At 41.8% G+C, this 22,419-nt stretch overlaps 1 protein-coding gene across 1 annotated transcript in view; it reads right to left on the reverse strand.

Annotated features, from left to right (window-relative positions):
• The window catches only part of CDS1 (CDP-diacylglycerol synthase 1), a 130,784-nt gene that overhangs the window by 63,789 nt on the left and 44,576 nt on the right, over positions 1–22,419 (reverse strand). The window contains exons 2-5 of the mRNA XM_073600220.1: positions 21,945–22,075; positions 12,142–12,238; positions 5,482–5,579; positions 1,915–2,054 (exon numbers count right to left, since the gene is read on the reverse strand). Coding sequence (XP_073456321.1) covers positions 1,915–2,054; positions 5,482–5,579; positions 12,142–12,238; positions 21,945–22,075 — 466 coding nt within the window. The remainder of the gene's footprint in view (positions 1–1,914; positions 2,055–5,481; positions 5,580–12,141; positions 12,239–21,944; positions 22,076–22,419) is intronic.

The raw sequence follows: 22,419 nt of genomic DNA on the forward strand, positions 1-22,419 counted from the left end.
AATGTCCTGCGACTTTGGTCTAACAAGTCGGATCCTAAGTCGCAGGTGTGTAAACCGAGTCTAACAAGTAAAATATGCTAACAATTGTTTAGCCTGTGCCAGTTACGTGGGAATTAGAACAGTAACAATATTTATCTTTATATTGCAGCAATGAGACTTCTACACTGAGGACATACTTGAGCCAAACCCAAAAAAAATCAATTGACTGTAATACAAACACTTAATGAGAACTATGTGCTTCATACTGTCCAAACTGCAAGTGTGTGCACGTTAAGTGCTGCAAATGAACAATGTGAAAATGAAAACTGCTGCAAGAATATACAGAGAAACCACTTTCGTTTTAAAAGATAAGCTGCTACTACAATCATTTCAGCAACTATGTCTGAATAATCATATCTGTGACAGTGGTCACATAATTGCTGTTCCTTCCCACCCCCATGTGATATTAAGGGCTTGGCTTTTTTAAATAACAAACATGTCATACTCACCTGCTCTGTGCAGAGGTTTTGCACAGAGCAGCCCCGAACCTCCTTTTCTTGGTTCCCCCGCAGTGCTCCTGGCTCCTTCCTCCTACCGAGTGCTCCCACAGCAAGCTCTGGGGGCACCCGAGCCGCTGCTCTGTGTGTCAATTCACGGCTCGCCCCCCTCTCTTTCTCCTCATTGGCTCAGTGGCTGTGATTGACAGCAGCGGGAGCCAATGGCGCCCACTGCTGTCCCAGCCAATGAGAAGAGAGAGTCCCCGGAGAGTCGAGGCTGGATCGAGATGGGGCAAGTCTATGCAAGTATCTTAAATCTTAATGCATAGAATTGATTAAAGGTAAAAAACCTTCTGCCTTTAGAACCACTTTAAGTGCTCTGTGTGTCAGAGGTGGGGGCCTCTTTTAGTACCTGATAATGATAAATCTTATTATAACTAAGGTATTATGTTCTGAATGTTCAAGTAGAGTGGTCAAAAACCTTAGGATTTTAAAACTAAGGATACAGTGCACACATGCATAAACATACTTACTTTTAATAAAAACACACACCCTAAAACAATTAATAGATCTAGAGCAGTGGTCTCCAAACTTGTGGCCCTTTGCTTGCCTTTATCCGGCCCTTGAGGCGTTATTCCTGCCACTGTCACCCACAATGCGGCACTATTCCTTCCACTGACACCAACGATGGGGCATAATACCTTCCACTGACAACACTGTTTACTCCCACTGGGCACAGTCTGGCCCCCCTAAAGACTGAAGGGCAATAAACTAGCACTTTCTTTAGAATGTGAGGAGACCCCTGATCTAGAGACATAGGCAGTGGAAGATAAATGAAAGTTAGACTTCCTGTAAAAATCAAGCTTGGCTCCACACTTTCATGCATCTCAAGATTATAGTTATGATGTACAGAGTCAATGAAATTGGATCTGTACCTTGTGATTGCTGTGAACTAATCGCAGCCATCATATGTGTAATAGTAGTGTTTACACACATTCAGCCCATTCACAACGGAGAAAGCTCCCCTTCTCCAAATGTTTATGGAATATATTATTGAGGGTCTTGGGGGGGTCTAAATGGTCACTGACCACCAATAATTGAGGGATCATTTTTTAAAAGGTAAAAGAAATGAAAGGTGTATGTAAGGAAACCCAAATTTTTCATTGTGAATGGCACAACAATGCACCTTGCCATCAAAGTGCAAAAGAATGGTCTGCCTTAACACAACGCCTGTTACCGCCCATTAATGCACATGCACTAATACAGTACAATTCTGTGAATAAGCTCTAAAAGAGTCAGTCTGCAAAGCTTCCTTGCCTCCTAATTAAGCCCTGCAATATAGTCATGCTTTTTGGCAGCCTCTCTAGACATCTAATTAAGACAGTTAACATTCTCTTTTCTGCTAGGGGAGGGCGAGAGGCATGGATCTCAAACTTACCTATAACATAAAGTGCAAATGATATGAAACGGTGATAACGAATGAGGAACTGAAGGGCCTCTTCTCTTTGTACAGATGTAGCAAAATAGTCTGCCAACGTCTCGCCATAGAAAAAATAATTAACACACAAGAGAAAGTACCTGCAAGTGAAGCAAAACTGCTTACAATGAATTATTCATACTTGCATATAAATAAAATGGCAATTAGAGCTTAAAAGAAAGAAAAAAAAAAAAGAAGGAAGAAGAATACAGTTATGTTTTATATATTAAAAAAAAAAAAAAAGAAAATCATTAAAAGCATCTCAACAGCGTTTTTTTTTTTTAAACAAGCCACCCTGCAATTAAAATTCAAAATTCAATAATGCTTACTAGTCCTTAGGGCAGTGACTTTGCAGGAGACAGTGAGGTAGATTTATTAAAGCCGGAGCACTCAGAATCAGGTGCAGCTGTGCATGGTAGCCAATCAGCTTCTAACCTCAGCTGGTTCAGTTAAAGTTTGGCAATAAAACCTAGAAGCTGATTGGTTTCCATGCAGAAGTGAGCCTGATTTCGCACTCTTCAGTTTTAGTAAATAAACCCCATTGTGTGTTGGATGCCTCAGTGCCCTGTTTCCATCCACAGGCTGCCAAGGAACTACTGCCAGGTGCCAAGTGAGAGTTAATGTAGCATTGGTTGCGGTGACCTGGAGGAGGTTTCTCCTTGTTTTATGCCCTGATCCAAGCCATTGTTTGTAAATGCAAATTTTATTATCCCACTTATTAAAAAAAGGAGCTTTATCAGCATTATACAGTGAGCTCTGCTTCGATTTTGTTTTACATGTCACTGTTCCTTTAGGTCTCATTCACATGGGGCCAACTATAACATACCCTTTACAGGGCCTTGTTTACCTACACAGGGATGCACAAGTATTCCGTGCATCCTTGTGCAAGCGGTCCTGTTGATGGCAATTGGGACAGAGTAGCTGCACGGACACAACCAATGTGTCCCAATATGACATCCGTGTGGGTGTGGGTGTGGGTGCGTTTCCCATATGCAGACCTTTTGGCATGTATTATCCCAGTGAGGTCTGTCAGCTGGGGTAAGCAGAAATTATATTCTAAAATTATGAAAGATGGTCATAAAAGATGATTATCATAACATTAGGCAAGAATTTGTCTTAAGGATCAAATACTTTAACATCACTGCAGTTAAAAAATAAAACACAGCCATGTAATAAAACACGTTTACCACTGTGTGTTAAAACAATATATTAATTTTCTATTACAACTGAGTTTTTCTTTAAAGGAGAAATCCAGCCTGAGCTTTTAAGGCTGGGCTTTTCCTCTGGGTCACAGGAGTGCAATTTGTTTTGCACTCCTGTGACCCGTGACATCACCAAGTTCAGTCGAGGCAGCACGTCATCCCAACTTCAGAAGTCTGGATCCGCCAGCGGCCTTGACTGATGGCAGTCTCAGCGAGCCGTTGAGATGGCTGCTCCCCGCCCCTCCACAGCTCAGAGCTTCAATGAGCTTGGAGGAGCTGAGCAGGAGAGATGTGTCTGACAGGCAGCATCTCTCTTCTCGGGGAGGGGAGAGAACCGAGCCATCGGCGATGTTCGGTGGCTCGGTTCTCAGTGAAGAGGCAGTGGGGGACAGCTTCAGCATCGGTCTGATGCTCCATCCACATAGGCAAGTATGAATATAAAAAAATAAATAAAAAAAAACCCAACTTCTCTTAAGTGTTTAGAAATATGAGATGCTGGTGAGTTCTACGCTGTGTTGGTAACTCTCGGAAGAAAGTTGAACACAGCCTGAATCCAATTACTTCCCTTTTTTGCCTCCTAGTAAATGAAGGCAGTGCCAAGTCTCACCCAAACAGAAGAGGAAAAACAGGAATTTCATGTAACTGTTTCAAGTTTCTGTATAAATCATACTGTGCTGTGGCCTATTTTAATCCTGAAATGAAATAAGGTTGCTGGATGAAGCATTCCATTCCTTTAAAGCAGAGTCAATGGCTTACAACACAAAGCAAATTTACTGGTCCATCTGTTGAAGAATAAAAGCTGCTGCAATTTAAAAGCAAAGCACCATATGATAAATAGATCCAGTGCCTTGAAAAAGTATTTATACCCCTTGAAATTTTCCACATTTTGTCATTTTGTCACCTGTGTGTAATTTAATTTCAGCATAAATACAGCTGTTCTGTGAAGCCCTCAGAGGTTTGTTAGAGAACCTTAGTGAACAAACAGCATCATGAAGACCAAGAAACACACCAGACAGGTCAGGGATAAAGTTGTGGAGAAGTTTAAAGTAGGGTTAGGTTATAAAAATATACCCCAAGCTTTGAACATCTCATGGAGCACAGTTTAACCCAGCATTCAAAAATGAAAAAAAAAAAAGAGTATGGCACAATTGAAAACCTACCAAGACATGGCCATCCACCTAAATTGACAGGCCGGGCAAGGAGAGCATTAATCAGAGAAGCAGCCAAGAGGCCCATGGTAACTCTGAAGGAGCTGCAAAGATCCACAGCTCAGGTGGGAGAATCTGTCCACAGGACAACTATTAGTCGTGTACTCCACAAATCGGGCCTTTATGAAAGCGTGGCTAGAAGAAAGCCATTGTTGAAAGAAAGCCATAAGAAGTCCCGTTTGCAGTTTGCGAGAAACCATGTGCGAGACACAGCAAACATGTGGAAGAAGGTGCATTGGTCAGATGAGACCAAAATTGTATTTTTTGGCCTAAAAGCAAAATGCTGTGTGGCAGAAAATTAACACTGCACATCACCCTGAACACCCCATCCCCACCGTGAAATATGGTGGTGGCAGCATCATGTTGTGGGGATGCTTTTCTTCAGCAAGGACAGGAAAGCTGGTCAGAGTTGATGAGAAGATGGATGGAGCCAAATGCAGGACAATCTTAGAAGAAAACTGGTTACAGTCTGCAAAAGACTTGAGACTGTGGCGGAGGTTCAACTTCCAGTAGGACAACGACCCAAAATATACAGCTAGAGCTCCAATGGAATGGTTTAGATCAAAGCATATTTATGTGTTAGAATGGCCCAGTCAAAGTCCAGACCTAAATCCAATTGAGAATCTGTGGCAAAACTTGAAAATTGCTGTTCACAGATGCTCTCCATCCAATTTGACAGAGCTTGAGCTATTTTGCAAAGAAGAATGGGCAAAAATGGTACTCTGGATGTGCAAAGCTAGTAGAGACCTCCCCAAAAAGACTTGCAGCTGTAATTGCAGGAAAAGTTGGGTCTACAAGGTGTTGACTCAGGGGGGCTGAATACAAATGCACACCACACTGTTCACATATTTGTAAAATAATTTGAAAACCATTGATCAATTTCCTTACACTTCACACTTACGTGTCACTTTGTGTTGGTCTATCACATAAAATACATTTATGATTTTGGTTGTAACATGAAAAAAAAAGTGGAAACTTTCCAGGGGTATGAATACTTTTTCAAGACTAGATAGACAGATTGATTTTTCTTTTTTTACAGAAAAACCTCAGTTTTTGTAGTATAATTATGCTGTGTGGCCATTTTTGACATAATACAGAGTTTTTATCAGACTACTTACCAGCTCAGAGTTCTGAACCATGGCAACTCATAGGAGCGATATACTCTGTGGCCAATTGAAATTATTTCATGGAAACATTTCACTTGTATAGCAGATACCTGCAACACAGAGACACACACTGATACATTTTACAAAATTAAACTTCTGGGACTAAGGTCACAATTATCAAATGGACCTGTGGGACTAATGTGAAAAAAATTGTGCTTAAAGTGTTACTAAACCCAGGACCTGCATTCAATATATCTGGTCTCCCACAGTACACAGAACATGGAAAAATGCAATTATTTTAGTAAATATAAACTGCTAAATACCTTTTCTCATCAGCAGTATATAGCAGTCTTGTGATTTCTATCAGTGTTTGGTTAAAGCTTGTAGGAGAGGTTTTAATTATTCCCTGATTGTCCTGTCTCTGTCTTGACAGTGCTGATTGGCCCTGTGCTGATTGCATGCACTGTACTAAGAAAAAAAAAAAAAAAACGCTCTAGAAATACACATCAAAACTGAGCATGTGCGGCTTGTCTCCAAAGCTTTGTTCTATCAGGAGATGAATTGGGGACTGTGGAAAAAGGGGGGATTAGAGAAGACAGGATCAAAGAGCCTTTTTACACAATGCAGAGGATTAACCCCTTAGGTTCCACAGTGAGTATAACAAGCATGCTTTACTGCCTATACAGACTAATTTTACTGTTGTGGGTTTAGTAACACTTTAAGCCATCAAAGTTATTTAGTACAACAGTTGTGTTGGTTATGGACAATGTTATAAACAGTCAATAAATACTTGGTCAGACTTTATATATACACAGATATTTGGCTCTACTGGCCACACACATCGCCATTGCTTCTCGCTAGCATATCGATGCAGCGACCCCTTTCTTTCACTGCTCTGGCCTGGAAATTCTGGGCTGTGATTTGTTTTAAAAATGAGCAAGTACCACCTATCATATAGTGCAAAACACCTGGTGTCTGCTAAATAGAAATAAATGGCAGGCCCGTCTACCTTTCACTCTTTTTAAACAGGCTGTAATTTGGGAACAAACCATGGGGGTTGATTTTCAAAAGGCAAATAGACTGTGCACTTTGCAAAGTGCAGCTGCATTCTGTAGGAGTAGTTGCTCCAGTGCTAATGCCGTGTACACACGAGCGGACTTTCCGGCGGACTGGACTTCGTCAATCAATTCGATCGTGTGTGGGCTCTTTTTCCCCAAAAGACCGACGGACCTAGAAATAGAACATGTTTCAAATCTTTCCGATGGACTCGAGTACGGTCGAAAACTCTGCTCGTCTTTATGCTAGTCCGACAGACTAAAACTGACGCTAGGGCAGCTATTGGCTACTGGCTATCAACTTCCTTATATTAGTCCAGTGTACGTCATCACGTCATATCCGTCGGACTTTGGTGTGATCGTGTGTAGGCAAGTCCTTTCGTTTGAAAGTCCGGCGGACCTACGCTGCAAAGTCCGTCGGAAAGACTGTCGGGCCTAGTCCGTCGAAAAGTGTATGCGGCATTAGACAATGAGGTGAAGCTCTGCTGACTCCCATAATCCATTCATGTGCAAGCCAAGCAAAAATGCTGTTTTTTTTTTTTTCCTTGCATGCGATTGGGTATTCCTCGCAAAGTGAAGCTTTACCTTATTTACTAAACTCTGAAACATACATATTGCTTGCAAAGTGCACAGTCTTTTTGCCTTTAGTAAATCAACCCCTCTGTGTTACTTGTGTCTGCAGACTAGGGTGGTATGTGAGCAGAGTTTAAAGGGTTTGTGCGTTAAGCATTTCTTAAACGAGTGTTGTAAATACCGATTTTTAGCTGTCTTCAGGCCGGTCACATGACTCGCGGCCGCTTTCCAGCTCCGATGGAAGTCTTCTGCGGGAGGGGCCGTGATCTCCCTCTGACATCAGTCGGGGAGATCACATGACCGCTTCTCTCCTCTGCAGATTCCCCGTCTCATAGCTGTAAAGCGGGCGCGAGTCACGTGACCGGCCTGAAGACAGCTAAAAATTTGTATTTACAACACTCGTTTTAAAAAATGCTTAAAACACAGTGTGCTATGCCAGCCTTTAATAGAGGGGCTGGCAGTGACAATTATAGGTTTATTTTTGTTTTTTTTAATAATAGTGGCGAGGGGGCAGGGCTGAGCAGAGACAGACAGAGAGGGCGCTGACAGGAGGAAGGAGGGGGTTGAGGGGAGGAGGAGAGCAGAGTAGGGCAGCCTATCACTGAGGGACGCACTTTGACCACGGTGATCAGGGGGGAGCAGCCCTGGTTATCGTGGTCTGTTTAGAGAGACCATACAGGATGTGGTAGGTTTAGTTTGTTTTTTTTTTTGTTTTTTCTACAGTTTAGAGGGGGGGCGGATTACATAGATTACATAGCAGAAGTGCTGTGCTATGTAATCTGCTTTAAGGGACCAGGATGTGAATTTTTTTTTTTTTTTTTGGGTTAACAAACGCTTTAAGGAACTGAGATACGTGGCATTATGACCCTTAACGACCAAGTAATTTCAATGGCTTATGCCGTTTTTGAGCCAGTGTTTTTTTTTTTAGAATTCATAACTATTCATGGTTTCAAGTGTCATTAAAGCTGAACTTCAGACAGATGTTTAAAAAAGGCAATTGTGTATTAATTTAAACTCAAATGCATATCTAAAACACAGTCTAAATACCTAAAAATATCTGGATATCAACCCTCTGCAGGAAGGGAAAAAAAGCCTTAAAAAAAAAAAAAGAAAACTAAAGGGTTAGGTTGGTCTATGGACCTTTCAGTTCTGACCTTCATATTCCGGTCTGCCATTCTAATTTTTCACAGTGAAATTTTTGTATAAGAATGTTTTATTAAAAAAAAATGCTCAAACATATAAAATATCTGCAGTTGTTTGTTACAGTTGCTACAATTAGCAATTACCTTAAAAAAAAGTTTACCGTCAAATTAAATAACCAGTAACGCTTGAAAAGATATAACATTTCTTTGTTCAAAAACAAAAAGGCTACAAATATCTGAAATGACTATGTTGCAGCTCTGATGCGTTATAGAATACAAAGCCCATGTTATAGATCAGCGTATGATAATGTCTTATTGGAACACAAGTAGGATTCCCAGTCTACGATAACACTGCAGTCTTTCATTATAGCAGGTAGCTTCAAATAACCTTTAGCCCGGGTTCACACTGTAGTGATGTCAGACATTGCATGTGATTCACAGCCGCACTGTGGTGCCGATCACATGCGATGTCTGTGCAGTGCGAGTTCAGCCATACTATATATGTGTATGTGTATGTGTATGTGTGTGTTTGTGTGTGTGTCACAATAGGACTTTACCTTCAGTGATAACCCAGTGAACAAAAACGATGCAATAAAAAGAAAAGGACTGCCTTACACAACCTCAGTTATTGTTCTAAGTTCAGTATGCGGCTTTTTACTTATCAGTGTTTTTTTTTTTTATTACTGAGTAAATTACTTACAAACAGGAGTAGCTATAATAGGAAACAAAAACAGGGTAGCTAAGATAAGAATAAAATAGGGAACTATAGAAAGAAAGAAATAAGGAATAGGTCAACAACCAACAGTAAACATGTCATTATATTATGATTGTATGTGACATTGGGATGGGTGAAAATGTGTACATACCATATATTTAGTAGAATGGATGAAAAAGCAACAATAAAGTGCACATTGCACGTATTCATAGCAACAGATCAGAAATGATCTATTAGGTTAACTACCAAACTGAAAACACCTATACATATATTTACTGCTCTTCACATTGGGGTTGGCTTACTAAAACTAGAGAGTGCAAAATCTGATGCAAATGTGCAAGGTAGCCAATCAGCTAATCTCAGCTTGTTTAATTAGGCTTTGACAAAAAAAAAAAAAAAAAAGCTGGAAGCTGATTGGTTACCATGCAAATGTGCAGCAGATATTACAGTCTCCAGTCTTAGTACATCAACCCCACCGAGTCTTATTGATTTGAACAAATCTGGGATTTTTGTTCATCTGATATTGCCCTGATTCGCCTCCTTGCTCTGCACCTTGTGGACTCCTAATATCAACAGTGCCTTAAAAAAGAATTCATACCCCTTGAAATTTTCCATATTTTGTCATGTTACAACCAAAAACGTAAATTTTATGTGATAGACCAACACAAAGTGGCACATAATTGTGAAGTGGAAGAAGAATGATAAATGTTTTTTAAAATATTTTACAAATAAATATCTGAAAAGTGTGGTGTGCATTTGTATTCAGCCCCCTTTACTCTTATACCTCTAACTAAAATTAAGTGGAACCAATTGCCTTCGGAAGTCACCTATTTAGTAAATAGAGTCCCCCTGTGTGTAATTTAATCTCAGTATAAATACAGCTGTTCTGTGAATCCCTCAGAGGTTTGTCAGAGAACCTTAGTAAACCAACATTATCATGCAGGCCAAGGAACACACCACACAGGTCAAGGATAAAGTTGTGGAGAAGTTCAAAGCAGGGTTAGGTTATAAAAAAAAATATCCCAAGCTTTTAACATCTCACGGAGCACTGTTCAATCCATCATCCAAAAATGGAAAGAGTATGATACAACTGCAAACCTACCAAGACGTGGTCTTCCACCTAAACTGACAAGCCAGGCAAGGAGAGCATTAATCAGAGAAGCAGCCAAGAGACCCATGGTAACTCTTGAGGAGCTGCAGAGATCCACAGCTCATGTGGAAGAATCTGTCCACAGGACAACTATTAGTCGTGCATTCCACAAATCTGGCCTTTATGGAAGAGTGGCAAGAAGAAAGCCATTGTTAAAAGAAAACCATAAGAAGTTCTGTTTGCAGTTTGCAAGAAGCCATGTGGAGGACACAGCAAACATGTGGAAGAAGGTGCTCCGATCAGATGAGACCAAAATTGAACTTTTTGGCCTATAAAAGGAAAACGCTATGTGTGGTGGGAAACTAGCACTGCACATCACCCTGAACACACCCGCCCCACCGTGAAACATGGGAGGTGGCAGCATCATGTTGTGGGGATGCTTTTCTTCAGCAGGGACAGGGAAGCTGTTCAGAGATGATGGGAAGATGGATGGGGCCAAATACAGGACAATCTTAGAAGAAAACCTGTTAAAGTCTGCAAAAGACTTGAGATTGGGGCGCAGGTTCACCCTCCATCAGGAAAACGACCCTAAACATACAGCCAGAGCTACAATGGAATGGTTTAGATTAAAGCATATTCATGTGTTAGAATGGCCCAGTCAATATCCAGACCTAAATCCAATTGCGAATCTGCGGCAGGAAGAATGGGCAAAAATTTCACTCTCTAGATGTGCAAAGCTGGTAGAGACATCCCCAAAAAGACTTGCAGCTGTAATTGCAGAGAAAGGTGGTTTTACAAAGTATTGACTCAGGGGGGCTGAATACAAATGCACACCACACTTTTCACATATTTGTAAAAAATTTAAAAAACCCATTTATCATTTTCCTTCCACTTTACAATTATGTGCCACTTTGTGTTGGTCTATCACATAAAATCCCCAAAAAATACATTTACATTTTTGGTTGTAACATAAGAAAATTTCAAGGGGTATGAATACTTTTTCAAGGCACTGTAGCAGCGCTAGGGCTGAAACAACTAATCGATTACTATTTTCATAATCGATTAATCTCCCAGTAACATAGTGGGGTTAAAAATAAACTAAAATGAGCCCTTTATAGTACAAAAAGAGCAAATAATCGCTACTGTAAATATTACTTTCACAGTTCTACAGTAAAAAAATGAACCCCTTACAGTAGTGACTATCTGCTTTTTTTGTACTATAAAGGGCTAATTTTAGTTTTTTTTAACCCCATTATGCTAATAAATGTCTTAGACCTGGTTCACATCTCTGTGTTTTTTGGTGCTTTTTGCAGAAACGCACTACAGTTCATTTACATGGTTTCCTATGGGACCCGTTTACATTTTTTTCAGCCGCTGCGTATTTGGAAAGGGTCAGGGACTTTTTTTTTTTTTTAACGCAAAACAGTGCTTTTTTGGTTCAATATACTTCAATGGAGAAGCTGCAGAAAAGCATGTAATGCGTTTTTGCAGCAATTTGTGTTTTTTAATCTGCCCAACAACAAATTGGCCAAAAAAAAAAAAATGCAAAAACGCAATTTTTATAAATTATACACCACAGTTTTTTTTAAAGGTTTTTTTAAGGTTATTATATTGTCATTATGTTGAATGTGGTACAGCTAACCTTGGATTGTGTTTTTGAAGGCCTCTTGGTAATTTACTATGGATCCCTGCGGTTTAAGCTGGTCATCTATGACACAAATTGGTGTTTTATTGACCACTCACCCAGGTGAACTGCATACATTGATTCCAGTTTACCTGTCTATCTGCTGATACTCTTGGATATGCTCTGCTTCTGTTTTGCTTTCTTGTACATATTCCTTTTCGAAGAGTTGTGGAAACGACATACACAAGACTTATGCTGGCTCGCCGAGCTCCCCTTATTATTGTGGGGTATTTGACTTTGGATTGAAATATCACTACTAAAAACAGTTTTCTTCATTTTTTTTTTTTTTTAACTATTCATGAATGTGAGAAGCATGGTCAATCAGAATAAAGGTGGTGAAATATGGTATGGCAAGGCCCATTTTAACATGAGATAAATAAAAAAAAAAAAAATTGAAAAGTCTTTGAACTTACCAAAAGAATTATCATCACTGGCCCCATGTAAATAATCATAAAAAACAATGTAATCATTGTTAAACTTAAAATGCCACGTATCCACCAATTTTTCCATCTGAAAGATAAAAATATTTTACATTACAATTAAAAATATTAAAGCATATTTAAACTCAAGAACAAATATTGCAGATTACCAATTCTTAGTTAGCACGGCTGCCCAGTTATTTTTTAGGCCCTTTTCCCCCCCTTTATTTTCAACTAGTGATTCTGCCACTTGTTCTAACACACTTTCTGTCCTAAATTTAAAGCTCCATGAACACTGGCTTAAAAATCGCTGCTTCTACATGAGTTTTGTGTTCTGCCCGTAGAAGCAACTCAATGTTATCCTATGTGTCCATCCACATTAGGACGTTTACAGGCATATTTTGAGCTGAACGTTTAGAGGCAGGAAAAAGAACCCTTCTGGTTCGCGTTTCTGATTGGAGCTTACTGGCAGAAAAAAAAAAAAAAAAACGTAAAAAACTCTTCTAAACTTGTCTAGACTTTGTACAAAAAAAAATGCTCTATATGAGCGTTTTATACTCACAAGAGAACAGACTTTTTTTAAGCCCAGTGTGCATGGAGCCTTAAGCCTCGTACACACGGTACGAAAATCAGAAGGGGATTGTCATTTGACAGGCTGTTGTCCGAAGTTCTTACCAATAGTATGCTCCTTTCAACAATTGTTTTCCAATTTTCGGCCAACAAAATGTTGGATGACAGTAGGGTTGAAACAATTAACCAATAATATCGATAATAACCGATAATGAAAATCGTTGTCAACGATTTTCATTATCGATTAGTTGGTCTGCACCTTCCTCCCTGTCTGTCCGTAAAAATCCTCCTCCTGTGTCCTCCCGTGTACAAGGCACCGCCATATGTGACCAGGCACGTCCGCGCCGCACGTCCGCGCCTCTCCTCCTCACTGACGTCATCCCCACTGATGTTCTCAGCCCCGCCCGCTGCTGCCCCGAGAGAACAGAGAGGCGAGAAACAGCCGTGAGGAGAGCCGAGCTGCACACTGTGAAATGTAGCAGCTAATGGCTAGTAATAACAGTAAAAACTGAAACTCAGTACACAGTACATTTTTTTTATGACAAGTGCCCCATGAATGATCCTCCTAAGTAACTCATAAGTATTCCTGGGGGGGGGTGCCCCATCATTGGTTTTCCTGGTAGGGGGGAGAATAGTGCCCCATTGGGGTTCCTGGGAGGGGGGGAATAGTGCCCCATTGGTGTTCCCGGGAGGGGGGGGAATAGTGCCCCATTGGTGTTCCCGGGAGGGAAATAGTGCCCCATTGGTGTTCCCGGGAGGGGAATATTGTCTCATCATTGGTGTTCCCGGGAGGGGAATAGTGTCTCATCATTGGTGTTCCTGGGAGGAATAGCGCCCCATCACTGGTGTTCCCGGGTGGAATAGCGTCCAATCATTGGTGTTCCCGGGAGGAATAGCGTCCCATCATTGGTGTTCCCGGGAGGAATAGTGCCCCATCACTGGTGTTCCCAGGAGGAATAGTGCCCCATCGTTGGTGTTCCTGGGAGGGAGGAATAGCGCCCCATCATTGGTGTTCCCGGGTGGAATAGCGTCCCATCATTGGTGTTCCCGGGAGGAATAGTGCCCCATCATTGGTGTTCCTGGGAGGGAGGAATAGCGCCCCATCATTGGTGTTCCTGGGAGGGAGGAATAGCGCCCCATCATTGGTGTTCCCGGGTGGAATAGTGCCCCATCATTGGTGTTCCTGGGAGGAATAGTGCCCCATCATTGGTGTTCTCAGGAGGAATAGTGCCCCATCATTGGTCTTCCCGGGAGGAATAGTGCCCCATCATTGGTGTTCCCGGGTGGAATAGTGCCCCATCATTGGTGTTCCCGGGTGGAATAGTGCCCCATCATTGGTGTTCCTGGGAGGAATAGTGCCCCATCATTGGTGTTCTCAGGAGGAATAGTGCCCCATCATTGGTATTCCCGGGAGGAATAGTGCCCCATCATTGGTGCTCCCGGGTGGAAAACTGTACAATATATAATATTAATTGCACTCTGCCTCCGCACTTTTTTTTTTTTTTTTTTTTTAACGTCTAGCTGAAAAAAACAAAAAAACAAAAACAAACAAACAAACAACACATTATAAAAATGGCAGAGGGTGCTGCTGACACAATGACTTCAGAAAAAGGTGTGCGACCCAAATCTTCTAAGGCATGGGAGCATTTTAATTTAAATGCTGCAAAGAAGGTGGTCACCTGCAAACTTTGCAAAACGGAACTTGCATGGCACGGAAGCACAACGATGAACGAGCACATGAAACGGAAATACGTGGGGTTCACAGAGGAAGGCAAAACATCAGGACGGTAAGTTAAACCCAAATGATATATAGAGTTACACAGAAATAGCTTTTCCTGTATACTAATCATGCATATTATCTTTTTCATTGCAGAAAGAAACAGAGCACCATGACAGATTTTGTGCAGCAAAATCGTCCATGCACTCCCCAGCAATCAGCAGTTATAACAGATTAGATCATGAAAATGCTAGTCACCGACATGCGGCCACTGTCCATGGTTGAAGACCGAGGATTTAAAAGCATGATCAGTGTACTGAACCCTGGATATACTTTACCATCAAGAACCCATTTTACCAAACTAGTGGAGCGAAAGTACCAGGAGGCATTTCAGAATGTGAAGGATGCCATCAGCGCTAATGAAAGCAGAATTGCCATTACTGCAGACATATGGACAAGTATAGTGACCAAGGCTTTCCTTGGCATAACATGCCACTACATAGCGGAGTAGTGGAAGATGATTTTGATCTGCCTCACTACCATGCCTCTGGAAGACAGACATACAGCAGCAAATATTGCAGAATGGTTGGAGGAGGCCACTGAAAGATTTGAAATTCCGGCTCAGAAAATAATTGCCATTGTGCATGACAATGGTGCAAATATTGTGGCTGCTGCGAAAATCCTGGTGGACACGCATGGCTGGGCCAGTATCCGCTGCACTGGCCACACCTTGCAGCTGGTTATCAGTGCTGCTTTAAAGAATTACAGAATTAAGAGAGCCGTTAGTGCTGTAAGAAGACTAGTTGAACATTTTAAAAAAGTGAGCTAGCCAGCAGCAAATTGAAGGAGACACAAAGGCAAATGGGTACATCCGAGCACAAGCTTCTTCAAGATGTAAGCACAAGATGGAAAAGCACTTACTATATGGTTGAACGACTCATTGAACAAAAGGTGGCCGGTAACTGCAACTCTGTCTGATCCATCAGTTACACAAAGGGGCAAACATTATCTGGACTTAAAACCAGACCAGTGGAGTATTCTTGAAGAACTTTCCACTGCTCTTAAGCCCTTTGAATGCTGCACTGTATTCACGAGTGGCCAAGAATATGTTACCCTATCATCCATGCCTGCACTGGTAAAGGGGCTGTTGCGGTCCAATGAAGGTGCTTCTTTTGAATCATCTCCTCTAAAGAGCTTCCAAGCCACTGCAACAGACCAACTTCAAAGCAGATGGAAGGGGATCCTTGAACATGTCCCAAACACCGTAATCCTTTCCTCTGCCCTGGAACCACGATTTAGAAGACAAAAAATGTTATCACCAGAACAGAACATAAATGTACAGGCAAAAGTACAGACAGAGGCGCTTGCTTTAAGAAGGGAGATGGTGGTGCAGCAAATGACCACCACGTCACCTGTAACTAGAGATACTGAGCCTTCAACATCTACAGCATCTCATTCTCTACTTGACACACTCCTTGAGTCTGGGGGGCAGCAGTGAAGAGGAAGAGGGGCAACTTGAGGAGGATATTCACACACAAGTCTGAAATGAAGTGCAGGCTTATTTTGCTGAGAAGCCACTTCCGAAGGAGGGAAACCCTTTGAATTGGTGGAAGGGTAACCAAGATAAATATCCTACTTCGGCAAAATTTGCGAAATCCTTCTTGTGCATCCCAGGCACCTCCACTCCATCAGAGCGCCTCTTTTCTGCTGCAGGCAACATCGTTTGTAAAAAGAGAGCCCCGAGCATGTTAACTTTTTTACATTCAAATGCAATATTCCCTTGAACAGTTATAGTTCACCTCTTTTCAGAATGTTGTTTTTGTACTGCTGCAAAGTTGTGTAATGTTAATGTTAAACGTTTTTTATTCTGCAGTTTGAGTGTAACACTCAGTTTTTCATTATTACTTTTAAATAAACGAAAAAATGGCACATTATGTTTTTTCTATGATTTTGGCCGATTAATCGATTATGAAAATAATGGTTAGTTGCAGCCCTAGATGACAGGCTAGTAAATTTTTGTCAAACGACAGCTTCACGTCAGATTTTCATATGGTCAGTACACAAATCCCTCACACAAAAGTCGAAAGTACAAACATGCATGCTCGGAATCAATGCTCACCAAACACAAAATTAGCAGAAGGGGCCCAAAGGGTGGTGCTCAAGAGCTGAAATTCCTCGTAGTTAGTCACTACGTTCATGTTTGTGGCACAACAGTTCGTGTAACGTTAGTATGGAAGACAAGATCCTGGCACACGCCCAGATGCTCAGTTGTCCAACAATCGTACTGTGTGTACGAGGCTTTAGACCCCAAACACACTATTAGATTTTCTGCAGATTTTTGTCTTCAGATTTACCAAAACCATGTAGTGCAAGGGCCTGCCTGATTGCATACAAATTGAAACTCTTAAGGTTTGACCTTATATTATATGGTTTTGGTAAATCTGAAGACAAAAATCTGCAGAAAATCTAATAGTGTGTATGGGGCTTTAGTTTTCACTCTAGGGCAAGCCTACAGATAACCTCTCCCTCTCCTCATCTCCATTATTAAGGCTTGGTTTACACCTATGCAATTTGTTTTTGGTAATTTCTGCTGTGTGTTTTGCATCTTTGCACATACAATTTTGCCACGATTTGCGTATTGCATTTTTTATGTTTTTTATTTTTTTAGCCAATGTGTTGTCGGGCAGTTTAAAAAAACTCCAACTGTGGCAAAATTGCAGTAAAATCGTGGCAAAAACGCACTACAGCTTTACCACTGAAGTCTATTGAACCGCAAAAAGCAAAAAAAGCACCGTTTTGCATTTAAAAAAGTCCCTGACCCTTTCCAAAAATGCAGCGGCTGAAAAAAGCATAGATGAACGTGCCCCATAGGAAACCATGTTAACCACTTCCCGCCCAAGGTACGTCATGTGACGTCCTTGAATTTGCGGGGGTATATCTGAATGATGCCTGCAGCTACAGGCATCATTCGGATATCGGCTTTTTCAGCCGGCGACTCCCTGCACCATAAGAATGATCCTAGCGGCTGTTCCGCCGCTTGATCGTTCTTACAGGTGGCGAGAGGGGACGCCGCCCTCCGCTGCTTCTACCGACTCATCGCTTTCATTGGCGAGTCAGACACAGTATCCGGCGACCCGGGATGGTGACGATAGAGATTTCCGGAAGGCCAGATGGTCGCCGGAGTCTCTATAAACGTTCGGAGGCCGGGCACGATGTTATGAGGTTACGCCCAGCCTCTGCATTCAAACGAATGGCGCACCTCGGCTGGGAAGCCGAGATTGTTTTATTATTTTTTTTATTTCAGGCTTCCCAGCCTAGTCCTATCTCACTGTAAAGAGGACCGATCATGCCATATACCTATTACAAGGGATGTTTACATTCCTTGTAATAGGAATAAAAGTGATCAATTTTTTATTTTTTTAAAGTGTCAAACTAAGAAAACAAAAAGTAAAATTAACAAAAAAAAAAAAAAAAAACGGGCTAACTTTAATGTTTTGGTCTTTTTTAAAGCATAAAACTGTTTTTTTTTTTTTCCAAAAAAAAAATGCGTTCGAAAAATTGCTGCTCAAATACCGTGCAAGATAAAAAGTTGCAACAACCGCCATTATATTCTCTAGGGCAGTGATGGCGAACACGTGGCACGTGTGCCGCTGCCATCACGTTGAGCCGTCTCTGTGGGCACGCCATGACAATTGACAAAATCATTATTGGAATCGTCCACACCGCACCCGCGAACTACATCTCCCACAGTTCTCTGGGGCTAGCGGTGATGTGTCCGAGTGGGCGTGACGCACGCACCAAATGAGAGCGCTGAAGCGACGCCCCCCGTTCTCTTTATCTGACGTTCCCTGCCGACGCATCTGCGTGTTTGAAATCCCTTAATCGGACACCGCCAGAGCTCCCGGGAACTGACCGCACACTGCAGCCCAGGTTTCAAAGAGTCAAATGTGAGTTATTATCCACTTGCCGACCCGCCATAGCCGAAAGACGGCTACAGCGCGGTCGGCTTATTCTGGGAGGGCGTCCATCGACGTCCTCCCAGAATCTTGCTCCCGCGCGCCCTACAGTGTGAGGGGAGAGGGGGAGAGATCGTTTGCAGAGTATGGTTAATGAGCAGCGCTGTGGGCACTACAGATCCAGCCCACAGCACTGCTCAGTGCCCATACTCTGAACCTGTGTCCTGGCCTATGGACAACAATGAGAAATGTTTTTTTTCATTCCAGCCCTTTGTATCTACAGCGGACCCAGAAGAGCGGTGTCAGCAGTTTCACAGCACATTGGACAAAATCGTGAGTTGCTCTTCTAGAATTCTGTGTTTATTATGTACCTTTTTTGTGAAATGCCCCAAAAAAAAAAAATGTTTAATGGAAAGCTTTGTTATTGTGTTTCTATTTTTAAACAAATGCTGTTAATTAGTTGACAGCTGTACGAGTTGTTTTTTCTAAACTAAAACCTCGGTATTCAGGTGTAATTGCGGTGTTGGTACTTTGAAAAAAATACGTCGTTTTGTGTTGCAGTTTGGGCACTCGGGCTCAAAAAGGTTCGCCGTCACTGCTCTAGGGTCTTTGCTAAAAAAACATATATAATGTTTGTGGGTTCTGTGTAATTTTCTAGCAAATAAAGGATGAATTTTACATGTAGGAGAGAAATGTCAGAATTGGCCTGGATGGGAAGTGGTTAAACGAAGTGTAGTGCGTTTCAGAAAAAAAGCACCAAAAAACGCATAGGTGTAAACCTCAACACCTTTGAATTTCACAGGTTCTGAGGCTAATTTAATGCAGATAAGGCACAAAGTGAGTTTAATTACCACCTTAATCAGCCACAGAACCTGTGTAATTAATATGTGTTCAGGTTTAAAGGGATGAGGTGGCAACCATATAGATAGTTCATATGTTATCTGAGCACTGCAGCAACCACCAACACATTTTCAAGTTAACTGCACCTACTGCCACTCAAATAACAAAACGATGTTGAAACATATAAACAACTTTCATGTTATGCTTTTTTTTTTTTTTTTTTTTTTTTTTTTATAATAAACCAACTACAAATCGCAAACATGTGTAGCTCAGGGAACATTTACGACCCTGATCCGTGCCACAGCGATGTGACTCCCGTGCGCGGGAGTGCCGTCATCGCGGCTGGTCTATCAAGTGGCTAAAGGCACGGGAAGCGGAAGGAAGACCGGGCAAAGATGGAAGCACCGGGGACCTGCCGGATCGGTCCCAGCGCTGGGCTGAAGGACACCATTTAACAGGTAAGTCTACCATAATGTACTAATATGCTGTGCATACTAGTACATTATTGCATAACCCACCTGGGGGGCCTTAAAACATTTTTTTATAGTGAACTTTACTTGCGCTTTAAACCCAAAAGCAAACATTATATTGCAGCTTACCAATTCTTAAATGTGGTGGCGGTATTTGTTTTATTTTTAAGCATTCTGATGCACAGTCCCCCCCTGTCAGAATACAATAGCGCAGCGGGAGAGATCCCTGTGTTTTACATTGCATGTGTTGATGCAGGAATCTGAGTTTTTTTTTTCGTTCAACCTGCTGGTTGAATAAGAAAAACTCAACATGTTTGGCTTGTTTAAGTCTGTCTTTCAACAGAGCAATCGGGCCTGCAGATGTTGAGACAAACCATTTAAACACTGACAGGGGTGCTTACCATGGTCAACTTTTATTTTGGGTAAAACCGTTATGCCAAAAGGAACAAAACGGTTGCTGTAATTGCTTATCAAGTGTTAGCTGGAGTACAGCTTCAGTTTGGTAACTTATACAAATCTGCTAGTGCATCTAACACTCCCTCCCCCCCCATATTAGCCTATGTAACCTAAAAATATTTGAAGGGTGCGGACTAGGGTTGTCCTGATAATGATACTAGTATGGGTACCGATACTGAGCAATTGCCTGAGTACTTGTACTCGGGCACATGCTCCGATGCTTCACCCGATACCTGGACAGTCATGGTGATCGGTGCGGAGGGAGAGTTACAAGCACCGATCACCCTGTATAGATTTCAATAAAGCCGTCAGCGGTTTCTCCGCTTCTCTCTAACCCCGCCCCCCCTTCAGCTGCTTTAGTGAAATCTACACAGCGGTGATCAGTGCTTGTAACTGCCCCCAGAGCCGCACTGATCACCGCTGACTGTCCCCGTATCCTCCTCCAGTCCCCCTCTGTTCTGCTGCTGTCCCCCTCAATGTCCCCCTCCATGCTGCTATCCCCCTCCGTTCTCCTCCGTGTCCCCCTCCGTTCTGTTGTCCCCCGCCGTTCTCCTGCGTGTCCCCCTCCTCCGTTCTCCTGCGTGTCCCCCTCCTCCGTTCTCCTGCGTGTCCCCCTCCTCCGTTCTCCTGCGTGTCCCCCTCCTCCGTTCTCCTGCGTGTCCCCCTCCTCCGTTCTGCTGTACCCCTCCGTGTCCCCCTCAACCTCTGTTCTCCTCCTCTGCCCCCTCGATCTTTCAGGATGGAGAGCGGAGTTAGGAGCCAGTAAATCTGATAACTGACTCTGTCCATTCACATAACTGAAACATCGTAACCTGTGTTTACGATGCTTCAGTTTATGAATGGAGAGGAGCCTCTGTCTCCTCTCCATTCATTTTCAGTGCAGCTGAGGCTGCTGAGAAGGGGACTGGGAAACATGTGTCATCAGTCCCTTTCCCTGTCCCAAAGGGGAGATGTCAGGGGTCTGTTAAGACCCCTGATATCTTACCAAAGCCCCCCAACAGGGCTAATAATAATAATAATAATAAAAAAAAAAGAATTGCAATTAATAATAAAAAGAAATTCATTGTAAAAAATAATAAAAAAAAAACAAAACAAAAAAAAAAAAAACACACTGACACTGTCCACTCCCCCCCCCACACACACACACACACACACACCTTAAAAAAAAGAAAGCATTGTAAAAAAAACATAAACAAAATAAATTGTAAAAAATAAAATTGTAAAAACAAAAATAAAAAAACTACTGACACACGTGCCACTGCCACATGACATTAAAAAAAGTATCGGTAATCGGTATCGTCGAGTATTAGAAAAAAAAGTATCGGTACTTGTACTCGGTCTTAAAAAAGCGGTAACGGGACTACCCTAGTGCCAGCCATATTATTGCATTGTAGCTGGCTCTGAAATTTGTCTCTGAAATACCAGCAACTTGAATAGGAAATTCAGTGAAGTGAGGATTCAAATGTACATAGTAATAGAGCACATGCCACTAGTGTTACAGTGCCATTTCTGAAAATGTGATAGGGCATATCCATGTCATGTCAGTCACGTTTTTCAGGGGTTGGAAAGAGGCCAAGGACTCACTCACAACATTTAAAGATATAAAGAATAAAAACACAGGGTGGACATTACCTATACTCTCCTTAACCAGCATCTTACCTGTATAGGTGGCAGCAGAGAAATACATTAATCTGCATGTCAAGTCACACAATATTTACCAGGTATTGGGTCTTTTAGGCTTTTGGATGGGCACTAAGAACTCACAACAAGTAAAAGAAACCTCATTACCTGGATGACAAGCCAGACAGAGCATTGGTGAGCACCTGCGGTGTGCTGTTGGTAGTTGGTGAAACATCTGGAGCATCTGTCTCAAATGCAGAGTCTGCATCGACCTCTGGATGTTTCTCCTCTGCCGTTTCCTGTAGAATTCAAATTCTTGCTTAATAAAGTAACACAATGCAATGATAAATGAGGAGTAATAATAAATCACACATCTGCAGTAGCCCAAATGGTGCTATTATTTATTTCAAAATCCTATTTTTAAAAGGTAAACAAAAAATACTATTATTTTATACTATTTACCCAGTTATTGCCCACATTTAATTTTTTTAAAAATATATTTTGAAACACAGCTAGCATAGATACCTATATCTGTTTCTATATTCGTTTTCTGTAATACCCTGCTTAGTGGGACCCACATTTGGAGAGGGGCAGGCATTTCACTGTTGCCTAAGTCTGTGACTAAGCTGTATGCTTAATAACA

Source organism: Aquarana catesbeiana, linkage group LG01, assembly GCF_042186555.1.
Source record: "Aquarana catesbeiana isolate 2022-GZ linkage group LG01, ASM4218655v1, whole genome shotgun sequence".
NCBI lineage: Eukaryota > Metazoa > Chordata > Amphibia > Anura > Ranidae > Aquarana > Aquarana catesbeiana.